This window comes from Sebastes fasciatus, chromosome 9 (genome assembly GCF_043250625.1).
Source record: "Sebastes fasciatus isolate fSebFas1 chromosome 9, fSebFas1.pri, whole genome shotgun sequence".
NCBI classification, from domain to species: Eukaryota; Metazoa; Chordata; class Actinopteri; order Perciformes; family Sebastidae; genus Sebastes; species Sebastes fasciatus.
The window spans coordinates 4,046,679-4,065,315 of record NC_133803.1 but is presented as its reverse complement, the minus strand read 5'-3'; the positions used below and the strand labels follow the sequence as shown (position 1 = coordinate 4,065,315).

General features: G+C 38.3%; 2 protein-coding genes across 2 annotated transcripts in view; one reads left to right on the top strand and one right to left on the bottom strand.

The window, feature by feature from the left end:
• Window positions 1-197: 197 nt before the first annotated feature.
• On the top strand, window positions 198-11,864 carry abcg8 (ATP-binding cassette, sub-family G (WHITE), member 8). Its single transcript, XM_074645512.1, has 13 exons — window positions 198-556; window positions 1,910-2,011; window positions 2,150-2,297; window positions 3,980-4,218; window positions 4,488-4,620; window positions 5,893-6,162; window positions 6,491-6,650; window positions 7,088-7,189; window positions 7,503-7,702; window positions 9,333-9,409; window positions 9,586-9,853; window positions 9,958-10,085; window positions 10,349-11,864. Exons 1-13 carry the CDS (start codon window positions 512-514, stop codon window positions 10,484-10,486), a joined length of 2,010 nt encoding a protein of 669 aa, XP_074501613.1. The 5' UTR covers window positions 198-511; the 3' UTR covers window positions 10,487-11,864.
• A 3,059-nt stretch (window positions 11,865-14,923) lies between these two features.
• The window catches only part of lrpprc (leucine-rich pentatricopeptide repeat containing), a 93,780-nt gene continuing 90,066 nt past the window's right edge, over window positions 14,924-18,637 (bottom strand). Inside the window, exon 38 of the mRNA XM_074645504.1 lies at window positions 14,924-15,199. Coding sequence (XP_074501605.1) covers window positions 15,128-15,199 — 72 coding nt within the window. The 3' untranslated portion in view covers window positions 14,924-15,127. The remainder of the gene's footprint in view (window positions 15,200-18,637) is intronic.

Here is an 18,637-nt window from a genome sequence, read left to right as displayed (position 1 = left end):
TTGTTCATATCCACGCAGCATGTGAAGCTCTAAAGTCGAGTCGTCCTGCAGGTCCAAACTTTGTTTCTCTGCACTCGTTCCCTGTACAGAGCAGGAGAGCAGTGGTGTCTCTCAGGAACCATAAACACACAGTGACCTCCGCGTTATCTCAGAGAACTTTGATCTGGAGCTGTATAAAACCAGACAAAAAACACAACACACACCCCAGCTGTGGAGATTGACAGGCTGGCTGTCTTGCCTCAGTCCTCAAAATTGTGCCCTGTGACCAGAAAAGCAGACGCAGAGGAACTGACGTGACATGAACTTGGACGCTTTGAGAAAGAAGGCTGAGACGAGAGGAGATCTTCAGCTGGACTGGAGTCAAACTAGCTAACAAAGAGAGTCAAAGGGGAACAACAGGAGGAAAACAACGGTGGATACCCGTAGAGAGAAAAAGAGAGGAGCCGAACAGAAGAAGAAAAAGGGGAGCGTTGACCTCTTGACCCTACAAAAGTCAACCAGCAACTGTGTCATGGACACAGACACCGGCCTCAATCATGTAAACAGCACCTCACAGGTCAGTTTGTTACATGGGATCACAAGGCATTGGTTTTAAGTTCCTCTGCTAATATACTAATATACTTTGGTTAAATCAAAACCATGTCTAATCGTTCTGTTGATTCCTTTCATCCCCACCCCCACCATCCACTGAGCTACTCTCTCTGACTGCTGCATAACCTCTGATTGTATTCACTGAACATTGTGTGCCTGAATCAGATTATAATTATAATGTGGGTATGAAAGTTTGTTTAATGAGATAAAATAAGCAATAATTTATTATTTCCTTCAACAAAGGACCCCAATTTGCAGTAAAAAGTATATAATTTTATTTGACGTCAACTTCAAATGCTAAAGTAATTTAGATTTTATCTATAAAATATGAATACATTTCTCTATGAATGCTCAAAATTAGTATTTTACTATTTACATTTATTTGGCTTTACTCCTCTCCTCTTTGACAATCGATGCATTAGGATTTACTTCCGTGTTTTTACATTTTTCTGTTTTGTAGTTTGCAGATTGAATGTGCAGCTTTTGGTCCCTATGTTCTAGTTTGTTTATATTTCCTTTTCCCAGTTCTTCCCACAATGCATCATCCATTTGTTTCTACAATGAATGTGTGACCTTTTGTAAAAACCTTGCTCTACTTGACCAGGATAGTTTATCTAAAAAGATTCAGTTTCATCTGAAGTTTGGTTTAATAGTATTGGAATGTATGGTTTCCACAGGCTCTATTGTATTATTTCAGTAACCCCATTAACTGGTTAGAACAGCTGCATGAACAATGGCAACATTTTGAGTGTCCGAACTACGTAAAGAAACTCGGCAGATTAATGTCTAAAAGAAAAGCAACCAGGAGGGTCTGAGAACTGGATGTTCATGTCACTAGAAGCCATATCAGCTATTTTACATGACATCTATATACATGTAACATACAGTAGATGGGCTGTGAGCATGTGCTGCATTTTGAAATGTACATTTTTACTTTTAGTTTCTTGGAGAGATTTAAGGATTACATGATAGCCGTAATATTAGGGACATTTTCAAAAGGACTCTGGACCCACAAAAGGCAACTATTTGCACACATGCACACATCCTTACCTCTTGCATGCACATAGTTTGGGACAATGTTCTCAGCTGATTTTCACAGACAGTGTGCATGCAAGCAATGCATTAATTATTATTCAAACCAATTACAAATTAATGATTATTGGCAACTCGGTAAGAGTTTTATAACTCTTAACTGATCTTTACTTTCACTGATTTTATTGCAGGTTGTCCTTTAGATCCGATATGAATACAGATAAAACATGTCAAAGGAGTCCTTGCTTCTATGAAACTCGTTGACCTGTCTCCTCCTCTTTAACAGCATCAAGACACCGAGTTGTTCTCGTCTGAAGAGGACAGCAGCCTCTACTTCACCTACAGTGGAGGGCGCAATGAGCTGGAGGTCAGCGACCTGCACTATGAGGTAACTGACGGGCAGCCGCTCTGCTCTCGTATACGCAGTTATCTATAGCTTGTAACTGTTGCATGTCTGGACTGCATTATGTGCATGTTTTATGTGCGCATTGTGTAAATGTGTGTGCTTGTGTGTGTGTGCTCCCAGGTGGACACAGCAGCTCAGATCCCCTGGTATGAGAGGTTATCAGAGTTCAAGATGCCGTGGGAGATGAAAGGGAACAAGCAGACAGCCATCAACAAGCTCAGCCTGCGAGTCCGCAGCGGACAGATGCTGGCTGTCATCGGCAGCTCAGGTGACACACACACACACACACACACACACACACACACACACACACACACACACACATACGTATTTATAGACAATATCAGGACTTTTGAACAAAACAATACAAATGGGGACGTGCCTTTCCCAAGGTCCCAGAGACCTGGGAATCAAAGTATTTCCGAGCAATGCTTATACGAATACATCCATCTGTTTAGATTTTGTCTAAGGCCATATTTAGGTCAGACCTGATTTTAATGCTACGGAGGCTGTAGAACACTGTGGCGAGCTCAGAAAAATGAGGACGCCAAAAATGTCTTCATTTTTACGAGCGTCCTGATATTGAAAGTGTGTTATCACAAAATAGTCCTCATTTGTCATGAAAACAAGTACACACACACACACACACACACACACACACACACACACACACACACACACACACACACTTATGAAAAAGTAGTATACTTCAAGTTTATGTAAAGTTCAAGTATATTTCCTAAGTATACTTTATGTAATAAGTATACTAATATCAATGTTCTAGCAGTATACTTGTAAGTGTACTACTTCAATACTTCTTGGGACTGAATTGGCCCACTTTTTAATATATAAAAGTATACTTTTAAGTGTACTTTAAGTATAAGAACAGTAAACTTTGAGTACATAGCTAGTTTACATCTAAGTTGTATTTTGTACTGCAACTATACTATGAAGTGAACTATACTACAAGTGAACTTATAGGTATACTTTTAGTTTACTGTTATATACTTGTAGCCCACTTTTTATTTCATAAAAGTACACTTTAAACTAGTATACTCTCAGTGAACTACTAGTTTAAAAGTTTTTACTGCAAGTATACTTGTAAGTTTTATTTAACTTATCGTACATAGCCAATGATTCATGCAGTACAAAAAGAGACTTGCTTCTTTTGATATTTGTCTTGATGTTTTGTGATGAGATTAAAAAAATATATTTTTATTTTTTTTCTCGCATGCCTCCAGGGTGAACGGAGAATGTAAAAACTTAGAAAATTCCTGATGAATTGAAGTAAATTCATATCAAAGCACACATTTACAAACTCTCACACCCTCTAATAGGCTACTCTATCAAAAAGTAAGCATAGGCCAAATATACTTAGACTTTTCTGTATACTTGTCAGTATAAGCCAAGTATACTTAGGTATCATTTTGTTAAGTATATCTCTGATAAGTACATAAAAAGTAAACTGAAAGCATACTCTCTTATTTAAGTTTAAAAGAAGTATACTAATAGCACACTTGAATACAATTATTTTTGGTAAGGGCACACTGAGTATTACCATTTCTAATCAAGGTTATACATGTAATAGCCTCGTGGGATGATGTCATTGTTCCACCTGCTTTTCTGCTGTCAAGCTTGGCTAAGGACCTCATGTCAGCAGCACTGTTCACATGGACAACCCAAGACTCCATGACATGAAACACTATTACACAACAGAGAAACAATAAAAACTCTATTTTTCTTTAAACTCCAGCTACATGAATTATGAAGAATGGAATAAAACATCTGCTACGTTTGGAGACTAATCAATGTCCCAAACCTAATGTAGTACATGTAGTTCATGCCTCCTGAAACCGTGCTCACTGTTTTGCTTATGTGCTCTTTTTTACTTGTATATTGTTTTGTTTTGTTTTGATGCGTCATCTTTTATTTAAAATCATCTTCTCCCAGGTTGTGGTAAAACATCTTTGCTGGACATAATAACGTGTCGCGATGAGGGCGGCACGATGACGTCCGGTCAGGTTCTGATTAACGGGAAGCCCAACACGCCGCAGCTGGTGAAGAAGAACATCGCTCATGTCCGGCAAGACGACCGGCTTCTTCCTCACCTCACTGTTCGCGAAACTCTCGTGTTTGTTGCCAAACTGAGGCTTCCCACCCACTTCACACAGGCTCAGAGGGACCAGAGGGTAAGATTAAACCATATCCAGATAGACACAGAATGTACACGACACAAAGACATCTTGTAATACAAACACTGACCTCATACTTGAGATGTTGCGCTGTGCATATAATCTACATTTGGACCAGTTGTGATGGCGGTGTCGAGTTCTTTTTCCTCAAAATATACTGAGCTGAAATAAACAATAAGATGAACTGTTCTGTGTGATGTGAGAGACAGATGTTATACTGTAAGTTACATGTGACAGACTGAAGTCTCTGCGGTTTTCTGTCACAGGTGGATGATGTCATCGCAGAGCTGCGGCTGCGACAGTGTGCTCACACCAGGGTGGGAAACGACTATGTGAGGGGTGTTTCTGGAGGAGAGAGGAGGAGAGTCAGTATAGCTGTACAACTTCTCTGGAATCCCGGTGAGAGAAAAAACAGACAACCTCTTCAACTCTTGATTTTAACTTTCATTTTGAACTTTACTTTTATTGAACTGGCTTGTAATTTACTCATAAAATTGAAAAATCTTGGTCAAATTTAGCAGGAAGATTCACATGCAGATTCTCCTTAAGGAAGATCTGTGAGGAAAAACTGGCCATTTTCACAGGGGCCCCTTGACCTCTGACCTCAAATTATGTGAATGAAAATGGGTTCTATGGGTACCCACGAGTGCCCTTTAAAGACATGGCCACTTTATGATAATCACATGCAGTTTGGGGCAAAAACCATGCAGTATTAATATTGCCTATTCTGAAAATAGTTTCCGGGGTCCTTAAACAGTCTTGGAATTGCATAAATTGGGTATCACTGTCAAGCTGAGACTCTTGTGGATCCAAAGAGCCCAACTGTGTTCATGTGTGATGATGTTAGTCCTCATAGTAACCATTTCACTGTAGTGAGACCATTTTTTTAAACTTGACCTCACTGTATAAAATGACCTGTGGTGACCTCTAGGATAATCACAGCCTCATGAAACTTTACAGCCACAAACTACAGACCTAGAGCATTCAGAGGATGGATGGATCAAACTAGAGACCTAGAGCATTCAGAGGATGGATGGATCAGACTAGAGACCTAGAGCATTCAGATGATGGATGGATCAAACTAGAGACCTAGAGCATTCAGAGGATGGATGGCTTTCCTAGCTAGGTTGACAATGAGGGGGTTTCTGAGCAGTTTACACAACAGACGAAATTGCCGAAAAATGCAATTCTTGCAGACATCTTCAAATGTCAAAAGTTTTGAAACCAAATCACAGCATGGCTTTTTCTATGGTGTTCCTCAAGGTCTTGGTGTCTTAATGTGGTATTTTGGAGGGATTATTGATCATTCTTATCAATTCTTGAGTGGTAAAAAATGGTTAAATTTAGCACCAAATCTGTGTAACAAATGGTATCAATCCAAAAATTGCTGCAACAACTTATGAGACATAAGTGACCATCACGAACGTTCACACACTTTCACAATTTTTATCAATTAATGAATGAATTAATTCATGTTTATTTCTTGACACACTGAGCTGGATCCCCCTTAAAAAAGACAAAAATGGGTTTGTGGGTCTCAGAGCATTTTTTGGGGCTAACTATACTATTACTTTTTTATACCATTTTTTTATGGCATACTTTACTATAAATTTTCATGACCGGTAGGTTGTGTCTTATATGGATTATTGAACTTGTGTTTTTACATTTCAGGTATTTTGATCTTGGACGAGCCCACGTCAGGTTTGGACAGCTTCACGGCCCACAACCTGGTGATCACGCTGTCCCGCCTGGCCCGCGGAAACCGTCTGGTCCTGCTGTCGGTCCACCAGCCTCGGTCTGATATCTTCCAGCTATTTGACCTCGTCGTCCTGCTGTCATCGGGTTCTGCCGTTTACTGTGGCGCTGCTCATGACATGGTACCTTACTTCACCGCCCTGGGATACCCCTGCCCACGATACTGCAACCCCTCTGACTTCTATGGTTAGTGTGTGTGTAGGAAGCTGTCAAAAACAGCATGAAGTGGTGCTTCTTTCCAGCGCCCAACAATGTCTGAAAGTTCTTATCACCCCAACACTCATTGGCAACAAGAAGGAAATTTAGCACCAAGAAATGTGCCACCCAAAGGCAGCTTTAAAATGGTTAAAATGTTTTCAGCATCCGTCCTATTAATGCTAATACTATACTCTATGCTCTTGAGACATCCATGGTGTCATTTGTGACCCATTCTTCTTTATAAACCTATTTACTTATTCAAGCTTCATTTTGTTGGTGTGTGTGTGTCTCTGTGTGTGTCTGTGTGTGTGTACAGTTGATCTGATCAGTATAGACCGGCGTAATCCAGAGCAAGAGGCCAAGTGTTTGGAGCGGTCCACAGTTCTGGCTGAGCACTTCATGGAAAAGGTCAGAGACACCGACGATCACATGTGGAAGCCAGCTGGGACCAACACAGCACCCACACAGACTGAAAGGTAGCTGTGTGTTTAAGTTTGCCCTTTTTTCCCCACCTTTTCTTTATCTATACATTCACATATTTTCCATATAACTTTTCTCTTGTTTCCACTTATCTTGTCCTACAATTTTTCATCTAGTTCTCCTCTCATTACCTCCCCCTGTCCCTTACAATGACATATATAAAGGCAGGGTTGGGTTCTCACTTATCTCAGCAGCAGCTACAGCAGCAGCTACAAGGCATTTTTGTGTTGCTTGAACAGCTTTGAGTGACCCGTTTCAGAGGCAACATTCTTTGTGGTCAAGTTTTTAGCTGTGGACTCAAAACAGGACATTTTGAAGTGAATTTTATTCATTTCTAGAGATTCATCCATTAATAATTTAATAATATTTGATGGGAAACTTGTTCCAGTGTGCTATACACAGACCATATGATCCACTGTTTTCCCTCCTGCAGCCCTCAGAAGCTGATCAAAGTAAAAGGAGAGGAAGTAATCGACATTTCCAAGCATAGAAACAGACTGCCTGGCCGACTACACCAATTCACGACCCTCATCAGGTAAGAGCAACTCACACGGATGTGTTACAGCAGCGGCTCACAACCCTTTTTGTCCGTTTTACGGATATTATAATATTTTTTGTGGTCCTGGAATTGTCAATGTTTGGGTTTGATCTCTTTTGTCCTTTTTTTGATAGGTTTGATCAGTTTTGCATTTGTGCTTCTACTACTTTTAAATCATTTATCCTTTACTTTTACCTATTCATTTTGACTTCTCTGCTCAGTGCAAACTTGTTTTCATAGACTCTCAATTGCAGCAGGTGGTGTTCATGTGTTCATGTTTATTGACCTCCCCTCCTTTCTTCTCCCTCAGACGTCACATGTACAATGACTTCAGGGACCTGGTCACCTTATTGGTCCACGGCTTCGAGGCGCTCCTCATGTCGCTGCTGGTCGGTTGTCTCTACTACGGGGCGGGACAAGAGCGTCTGACCATTCAGGACACAGTCGCCCTCCTCTACATGATCGGAGCCCTCACCCCATTCGCTGTGGTGCTGGATGTCATAGCTAAATGTGAGTAATTACAGCCGGTTCAAGAGTCAGAGCCAGTCTGAAAATCAGTCAAGCAGTTAATAAAGTTCACATACAAATTGAATCTAATCTTGATAGCATCTTTATTGATGCACAGCAGAAACAGATTTCTCTTCATTAGGAACAAGATGAGCAGAAGACTCTCAGCTGAAAACTGCACTCAAATGTCTGCACTTTTTGTTTCCATATTTTTAATTTTTATTACAGTTGTGAAGCATGTCAACACATATGGGACATCTAATTTGGACAAGCATAGCCATTATAACAAGCATCACAACATATTGTTTACAGACAAACTGAAACAAATTAAGAAAATACACAAAAACAAGCAACACAAAGAAAATATTTTTTACATATTATTTGTGTGAAAAGAGCCAGAAATCCTTCAAAGTGCAGTTGTGATTGCTGTATTTGCGTTCTTAGAACACAGCTGGCAGAAGTGAATCAAGTCAGTGGAGAAAAACTGTAAGAAGACAAACCAGCCAGAGGTGCACGTAAGACAACAAGAGTCACGGAAATACTGATAAAGCATATAATTAATTAATAACGAATTTTACAATAAAAATAGGCATTAATACATTTGTTTACAAATTAACTTATTAATCTATGAATTAATAGACTAAATCACAAAGTAATTCATTATTTGACTTTTACTGGGCAATAAAAAAAGGAATTATAAAAATAATTTACAAATTAAATATTAATCAATCAGTAATAAATAAAATAAAAAACATGATAAAACAGTCAATAAGTACATCATTTAAAAATACATTAATGCATTCATAAATATATAATGGAATTTAAAAAATAAATTGAAAATGTAATTTAAAAAGAGAAATATCTGGATTCACAAATTTCGCAATTTTCTTTCCCATTTTTGCATTTACATTTCCCTGCTGCTTTTCCTACACGCTATTTGATTTAGCTTCTCCTTTTAGCCTTTCCATGACACATTGGGCCTTGCACTGGTAAAATGAGGTAGAACAAATGCAAATTAGCGATGTGGGGTGTACCAAGCTCTCTCTGATTGGCTATCAATCACATGCCACTTTAGATGAAACCATGCCCACTTCATATGACGAAAGCCTTGAAGCTATTATTACTATTTCCGTGACTCTTGTGGTCCTCTTGAGGTTCAAAACAGTAGGTTATTAAAAGTTATAAAGAAGTCATTAAACAGATTTGTGAGAGATAGAGTTGGACACTGTGTCCTCGGATTCTGAGTTATATTATAATCCGTCTCAACAGTTGCAGAGATAGCAACAGCAAGTAAGTCGGGTTCAAGGTCAAAGTCAAGTGACTACAAGAGTTATAAAACTGATTCCAAGGTCACTTATGACTCTGAGTTGAATACTGTAACAGTGCCCGAGTACAGTATATCACACAAAGGCCCAAGGAAAATAAAAAAATCTCTGAAAAAAACAATTCACACAATATCACAATAGAAATACTACATTTACATAGCTGATGAGACTCTGTAATTTGTGATATTTGTTGCTGTGTTGTGTACCAGCATGCAACAAACTGAAGAACAGCTCCAATCTGCAAGGAAGCCTGATGCCAGAGGTTTATAATGCTGCACCTCATCAGACTAACTTCATGTTATCTGCAGGTCACACAGAGAGAGCCATGCTGTACCACGAGCTGGAGGACGGCATGTACTCCGTCACCTCCTACTTCTTTGCCAAGGTAAACCACGGTGATGAAGCTGCGTCTCCAGTAGGGGTCATCGTCGCTCCATGCTGGAGTCATGCTACAGTACTGTAATGTGATGTTGGAAAGCATGTCTGCATTGCAAATACACCAGCCAGGATCAACACTGAATGTGTTCTGTGTATTTGAATGTATGCTATCTCCACATGCAGGTCCTGGGGGAGTTACCAGAGCACTGCGTGTTCACTCTGGTGTACGGCCTGCCCATCTATTGGCTGGCCGGTCTCAACGAGGCTCCGGACCGTTTCCTGCTCAACTTCATCCTGGTGTGGCTGATGGTTTACTGCAGTCGAGCCATGGCTCTGTTTGTAGCTGCCGCGCTGCCCACCCTGCAGACCTCGGCCTTCATGGGCAACTCCTTTTTCACCGTCTTCTATTTGACCGGAGGTTTCGTCATCAGCATAGAGAATATGTGGCTCGGTGAGGAGACGGATTCATTGTCCCGTGTGAGGATAGAGAACAGCTTGGGGGGGAATGAAAAGATGCTGGTCAGTGTGTGATGTTGCATGTTTTTGACTCCCCAGTGGCCTCGTGGTTCTCTCACGCCTCCTTCATGCGTTGGGGTTTTGAGGGCATGCTGCAGGTGCAGTTCAGAGGCAACAAGTACCCCGTTACCATCCGAAACATCACCATCAATGTCGACGGCATACACGTGAGTTAGAAACAAACACAAATACAGAATCATACATGGGTTTTCATCAAACGGTTCCACATTCTGAATAGTTTTGGTTGTGCCGTTTTGGAGTTTCTTTTTATTAGCATTATTGTATTCACTCCATGTTATAAAAGTTGAAAACTATAATATCAGGCATTAATTGTACGTAAATAAACACAGCTATTAAAACCAAAGTACTGCACATACTGGGATAAACCAACGTCCTTCTCATCCTGTAACCCTCTCTGTTTGTCTTCGAGGTGGTGGAGGCCATGAACATGAACCAGTACCCTTTGTACTCGTGCTATCTGGTCCTGCTGGCAGTCTGTCTGGTCTTCATGGCGCTCTATTACTTGTCCCTAAAATTCATCAAACAGAAGTCCAGTCAGGACTGGTGAACACATCTGGACCAGTTGCAACAATCAGAGCAAATGCACACATGGGAGTCAGGTTTTTACTGTAGGAGGTGTTTTTGCAGCAGTCGAAGGAAGTAGTTTGGGTTCTAGTTCGACTGGTTCGACACTGAGCCATGTTTTCCACTCTCATTGTGCTGTTGTTATTGGGATGTTTTACAGTGACTAAAAGTGCTTAATTCAGGGGAGAAATTCACAATCATTTCAACATCAGAAACTCTGCACTCTTTTTTAAAGGGACTGTATGTAACTTTTTACACGTATAAACGTTTTTTAATCATTTTTATTGCCAATGTGTGAACAAGTTGTAAACTAACATAAAAAATGTGACTTTCTGGGTTTCCTCTATCAGCCTGAAGACTGCTTTTAATGTGAAGAGCCTGGGACGTTTTTTCTGGGAAAAATCCAACAGACGTGACATCATGCACGCTCACGAGTGTCTTTATTTTCAGCTCTTTCCAGCTAACAGTGTGCAACCGTAGCTAACGTTTGGTTAGAAATGGAGTCCGCTAACGCCAATAAACGACCAGCCCCCACCACAACTCAGACTCCAACACAAACTCCACAGAAGCACAAGAAAAGCAAAGTTATATCTAGTGAAGCCTGTTTCGCAAAACAGGAATGGGACCGACGTGTGAGGGTGGGGGGGAACTAGTGCTGTGGGAGTGTGTGTGCATGTGGGAGGTGAGAGGGCGCAGCAGCGAGTGTGTGAGAAAACGAGCGAGTAGCGTTGACTTGGCGGCCACAGGTGTTACTGTTAATTTCTGATTCTTACATAAAGACACATGAAATAACTCTCCTGCTATGTCAGTAAAACGTTTAATGTCACCCTTCTTGATGTATGAAATAATAACTAAAAGTGTGTTAACAGTTTAAACATGGGAATCATTAGAATTTGGATAAGAAAAAAAGTTTTGTTGAAGCACTTGTTGCAGTACCGCTGTCTGCTGCTGGGTGGCAGCAGAGCGCTGCACTAACATCAAAGTTCAAATGAAGGATTTTCTTTTTCTCTCCCTCTCTTCTCCGTCTTGGCAAATGATTAGAGCGCCTCTGGCAGATATCCATCTGCAGCTTTTGCTTGTTCCCTTTTCAATCTTCTTTTTTTTTCTCTACAGCTTTATCTTTTTTTTTTTGTATATGTAAGGTTATTAAGCTTAACAATGTGTGTGCCAGTATAGGGAGCACTGGAAAAAAAAGCCTAGTAGAGATTTAGTAAGTCACACTCAGAAAAAAAAGAGAGCTTGTACTCGTGTCCTCATAGATTGAAGATTATGTAAGCCGTGTGTTTTTGCACTGGTGCAAAAGCCTGATAAATATTTCACTGGCGTGGTTTGAGTCCTAATTATTAAAGTATTAAATCAAATTGCTCCACTTGAGCGTGTTTATTTTGGTCGTCATACTCTGCTATCCTTTGACCTGGTCATTCAGTAACATGCTGTAGTCTCTTGTCGCTGTGCAGTTTCATAACATGATTAATGTGATTATTTTCAGTGATTATTCTTCACGTTTTGGTTCTTATTTCAGCACCGCAAAAAATTGCTCAGAAATGGTTCTTCAGGTGAAATCATAAAGGGAATAGTAAAGTAAAGTAACACCTTAATAAGCTTAAATGTTTCGATTGAAAGAAACTTGTGTTCCTGCAATTTTACCCATCCATGTCAACTGTACTCATTTTTATTAGCCAACGCCACAAAAGGAGAAGAATTGCCAAAACAAGCCCTGGTTCATAACAAAAGTTCCCGATGACCCCATGTCACTTCTCCTGCATCTTAATTTGTATCCCAAATAAGCTCCACTAACCCGGGCCGACCCTCTGACGTCAACTAGCACACTATCTTCTTGGGAAACAACCAGCGTATGTTATCTAAGGCCTGCCTCAGTCGGAGTCAAGAGCAGCTTGTATCACATGAAACAAGAATATCTGGGACCGTAAAGGGTTCACAACCAAGCAGAGGAGGGCTGCAGATGCAGGTCAGAGGACAGAGGAGAGACCTGGGATAGGGCTGGACTGCATGAGACAGCCTTTCATGAATCAAATTGATGCCAGTAATCTTTGAATCACACAATCCATACAACATACTAATTCTGAGTTCACACAAGAAAAAGGTGACATTATAATACTACTCTTCCAAAACGCAATGCATAAAGGAAAGTTTGGAAAAACATTCACATCCTTTACTAAAGTAAAAGTACCAATACCAAAAAATGTAAAATATCATAATACATTTAAAAATCATACTTATATAAAAGCATATATGTATTGTTAATAAAATTGACTTAAAGTATCAAAAGTAAAAATATTCATTATGCATCAGAATGACTCCTATCAGTGTCGTAGTAATACATATAATGTGTTATATGTTATCACTATTACTGAAGCTTTAACGTGTTAACAGCATTTTAATGTAGCTCATCAAGAAGGAGCACTTTTTTATAGTATAAATAGTAGTAGACATACTATACTATGACTTTTAAGACTTTTCTTAACATACTACTATACTATACTGTGACTTTTTAATGACTTTTTAATGATGTTTTTAAACATATTATACTATGACTATTATGTTTTTTTCGACATACTATACTATCACTTTTTTATTATAATAATAATAAATAGATTTAAATTTAATTTAAACTTATTTCGAACCTGTAGAATACAAAAAAAAGAAAGAAAGAAAAAGAGAATGATCATACCAAGAAGTGGACAGCCAGAAAGAGGTAGTTTACATAAAATGAAAAGCATAAGAAAAATAAATTGTCAAACACTTGATGCCTTGATTTACATATTCAAAAAGGAGTGAGAAGAAGTACAAACTTATTTAATCCCACGCCTTCTCCATAAGTCATTCATTAATAATTAACCAGCTTCCTTATTGAGCCATACATATACTCTAATTACATTTTCCTAAATTTGTCTACTATAATTATTACCTTTTATTAATTACCGATATAATTATCCCTATCAAACTATAAATTTGTTATCAATCCAGAATACCAATTCATTACTTACATATTTAACTTAATCATATTGATTAGTTATCTTTTCTTATATGCGCATATTATTATTTATAATATACAATTTACTATCACTATACTATCACTTTTTAATAATTTGTTTTCGACATACTATACTATGACCTTTTAGGACTTTTTTCCACATACTATACTATAACTTTTTTATGACTTTTTTCAACATACCACACTAAAACTTTGTGTTTTTTTTGAGATACCATACTATAACTTTTTATTTGTTTTTTGGACATACTATATTATGACATTTTATGATTTTTTTCGACATACTATACCATGACTTTTTCGACATTGACCTTTCATGATTTTTCTTAACATACTATACTGTGACTTTTTTAATGACTTTTCTGTACATACTATATTATGACCTTTTAATGTTTTTAAACATAATTTACTATGACTATTATGTTTTTTTTCGACATACTATACTTTCATTTTTTTATAATTTTTTTTCGACATACTATACTATGAGCTTTTATTTGATTTTTGGACATACTATAATATGACTTTTTAGGATTTTTTACGACATATTATACTATGATTTTTTTCGACATATAATATGACTTCTTACGATTGTTTTCGACAGACTATTTCATGACCTTTTATGATTTTTTTTCTACATGCTATACTATATCCACATACATGGGAAATTCACTGACAACAGCCCCTTAACTAAAGTAAACCTTAAGCCCACACTTACTGTTGCTGCGAGACACAAGGTGTTCTAGCTTCCTCTCTTCCTATGCAGCAAAGTGGCAGCAAAGTGGCATTTATTTATATAGTAATATAATGACTTTTTTTGACATACTATACTATTACTTTTTTAATGACTTTTTCAACATACTATTTTATGACTTTTTATAATTTTTTTCGACATAGTATTGTATGACTTTTTTTCAACATACTATGCTATGACTTTTTTAATGATATTTTCAACATACTCTATTACTTTTTTATGACTTTGTTTGACATGCTATACAATGCCTTTTTTCCCCCACAAAATGTACAATAAAACAGTTCCAGTAGCACCTCAGAGAACAAAAAGAATTGTTAGAAAACATTTTGCCGTCTGAAGTTTAGTTTGCAGTGACATTCTTAAGTTTGATGTATATTGGTTTCTTGTATACTTACTGCATTAACAGTTTACTTAAAGAGTAGTATTGTATAAACTATATACAGTTTTGAATTGGGACAAATTGTGTGCATCATTAATAACCTTCCTGCATTCTAGTGTTTCAGGGCCCTGACATCGTGCATACAGACTCTTTGAGACACCTCGATGGAGCTGAGCCATCGTTAACGTAATTAGCTCTACTTGTGCTTTTCCTGCTGCCCTGAAAAAAAAGGTTAATTGTACCATTAAATACCTTTAAACCACACAAAGACTCAGGCTCAGAATGTGACATTTATTAGCATAAATACTTCTGTACATTCTCAACATCATCATCAATATTATCAATAGCTCGCAGTGGACAGAGTCTAACATCCAATAGTTATAACACAATACTTTTCACATTTCAGCAACTTATATAAAAAAAGAAAGAGACGAAGGAGGAAAACATCTGGATGGAGGTCAGAGGAGAGGAGGATGAATCTTTATGCCTTGGCCGCCGTCTGGGCTTTGGCAGCTCTCTCTTTCAGCTTGTCTGTATAAAACTTAAAGGACTCCTGGAAAGAGAAAGAAAGATGATTTAGCATCAAACATATACAGAACAAACAGCAATAAATGCTCACCTGTCATAAAGTGAGGTTGTAAAGTGTGTGTGTGTGCGTTTCTATCTCGCCTCTTTCCAAAAGCAAGCAGCAGTGGAGCCCTCCTGGGTCTGTCTAAATAGTCTCCACTCTCCAACCAGGTTGTCTCGTTTCATCTTTAAATCCCCATTAATACACAAATTAGGGATTTGTAGCACACTCCCCAAACACACCCTTTGGCTCTCTGCCTCTGTTCCTGGCTAATTAATCAGTGTTTTGATCCAGACAAAGTGTTGTGGTGGGTGTTTTTTGGAGGCGAGAAGGTGAGAGCTTTTCTGCAGATTACGCCGGCTCCTTACATCGTACGTTTGCTTATTAATGTAGTGATTAATGCTGATAAATAGCTGTGTTCACTACAGAAGGAGAGAGAGATCCTGACATGAGGTTGAAACACTTTCAAAAGGGTCAGTTCACCATGATTACAAAGAACTATTTTCTCACTAGATTTGGCTTTGTTTGTCCAGGTTTTGAGAAATCTGTGTGATACCGTGTTTAGTGTGTGTTTCACTTCTGCTGCTCAAAGCAATTACAAATTTAGTTTGTAAAATTCAACTGCAACATTTTTTTTCCAGAAACTGTGTCTCTGATACTCTGGATAATCCATACATCTCACTGTAAACACTAGAACTACTTTCTACTGAAGAAATAGTCCCTGTTAAAACTGTTGACTGTGTTTTGTGGATTATCACAAATAATGGGAACATTGGATCTCTTGCAATAACATTTTCATATTCTTATAATAAATCTCTCACTTTATCCATGAGGTTTGCTTGAGTTTTCCAAGTGAAATTCTGCAAACTCTCTTGACTACTGCAGAAACATCTTGTAAACTGCTCGGTTCGACTTGATGAATTTGTGAGATGTGATCTTAAGCATAATCGATGCCCCCAAATTGCTATATAAAGCTACCCGTTTGTGGGCACGTTTCATTCACAAAAATGTTACAGAGTAACAAGAGAATAGTGTAAGAAGGAGAACTTATATACTTTTATATGACTTTTTTATGAAATATTATACTAAGACTTTTTTCGACATACTACAGTATACTATGACTTTAAAGACTTGGTTCGACATAATATACTATGAGTTTAAAGCCTTTTCTCAAAATTGTGTTTGACCTACCATACTATGACTTTTTTTTACTTTTTCCAACACACTATACTATGACTTTTTTATGACTTATTTCTACATACCATATCATGACTTTTTAATGACTGTTTTTAAACATACTATACTACGACTTTTTTATCGCTTAGTATTCTATGACTTTTTTATTACTTACTATACTACGACTTATTTCTACATACTATATCATGACTTTTTAATGACTGTTTTTAAACATACTATATTATGACTTTATAACTTTTTTGACATACTATACTATGACTTTTTATGACTTAATATACTACGACTTTTTTTATGACTTACTATCCTATGATTTTTTTTATGGCTTATGAGAATCATTTCATATGAAGTTAATTTAATTTAATTTACAAATGGCAATCATGGTGATAACTGAGATTGGTTAGAATCAACCATTATTGTTCAGGTGATGTTGACTGTCAGGTGTAACAGAGGACAGTCACCTGGACAGCGACCAGCGTGAAGATGCTGAGGCAGCTGTTGGATTTTTCAAGCCAAAATTCTCACGCCTGTAAAATCTAAAAAAAAAATCCCATTTGTTCCTCAGCAGCCATGAAGCGTACATCACACTGATATGCAGGGTAAAAAACAGGGTACTTATTGATTTCATTGAACTAAAGTCCATGTTAACTTACATTAAGGCTTTACACATTTTATTTTCCCTCGTGAAGAAAGGCAGACTATCTGTGCGTGATGCGTACGACAGGTCTGGAGACACTAAATTTCATTTTCAAGAGAAAGTTCAAAATAAAATCTATGAATTTGACAAGTTCTCTTAAATCAATCGAACATGCCACTGAAGAACAAATCTGCTCGTACATTTCTGCTGTTGTCTTTAAGGTGCAGCAATGCATCTTATATAGATGGAGAGGAGAGGAGGGAGAACAACGAGGACAGGTGGGCTTCTACCTGAGATGTACTTATAGAAACTTCTGAACACCACCATGACTGTTCACCTTTCCCTCTCCTTGCAACTCCTCTGGCTCGCCTTTGCTTATAAAACCCAGCAATCACTTAACTATCTTGACATCCGGTGAATAATGCAGCGGCTCCTCTGCCTTCATCCCTCTTTCTCCTTCTATCTTTGCACTGCAGGTGAGTGATGGGAAGGTAAGAGGTGGGCTTCGTCCTACACCTGCCTCGAGGGGACAGCGCATTAAAGTGCTGGGGCTGAGAGGGCTCTTGTGTGTGTGTGTGTGTGTGTGTGTGTGTGTGTGTGTGTGTGTGTGTGTGTGTGTGTGTGTGTGTGTGTGTGTGTGTGTGTGTGTGTGTGTGTGTGTGTGTGTGTGTGTGTGTGTGTGTGTGTGTGTCCTTGGCCAAAAATAGAGCTACATCAAGTTACAAAACGTGCAGTGTGCTGAAATGCTCAAAAACACTCGCTATTGCAGTGACACCGTCTCGCTTACACAATATATGTACTTTGACCCCCCCCTCCCACACACACACAGTTACAAACTACAAACATAGGAGGCTAGCTGCAGGCCTGTGTATATTGAACTACCCTGAGACTGCTCTGTCACATTACTATGGCACACACACACAGACCAGAGCACACACACCATGGCACGCATTAGGACGCCAGCCGAACAACTGCCAGCACCAGTTTAGGAGCTGCCATGTGTGTGTGTGTGTGTGTGTGTGTGTGTGTGTGTGTGTGTGTGTTTGTATTTGTACACAGATCTGTTCATAATATGCCGTTCATGCCTGTATGGTTGTATCAATAATATGGATAGGTGTGTGTGCGTGTGTAATCCACTGTGTGCTAGTGTAACGTAGGTTAGGAGATAACTAAATGGTATCATTTATAGACTTGCAGTGAAATCATGTGATTACATGATCATGTACCTGAATTATTGATTTCAAACACGCTGTAATAAAAACTAATTTAAACTTGAGTTATTGAAGTTTTTGTTACAGTGTGAAGAGTTTTTAAGTCATTTATAACCGCACAGATCATTGCACTGAACATTGTAACATTTCATATTATTATGATATTGATTTGACCTAGAGCTGAGGCATGTAGTTGGTTTACTGATAAGTCAATTGACAGAAAAATAATCAGCAAGTATTTTGGTAATCAATTAATCCTCAAGACATTTTTAAAGTAAAAATACCGTTTGTTCCCCGGTTCCAGCTTGTCATTTGTGAGGATTTGCTACTTTTCTTAGTCTTATGTGATAGTAAACTCAAGATTTGTTTTAATATTTTGGA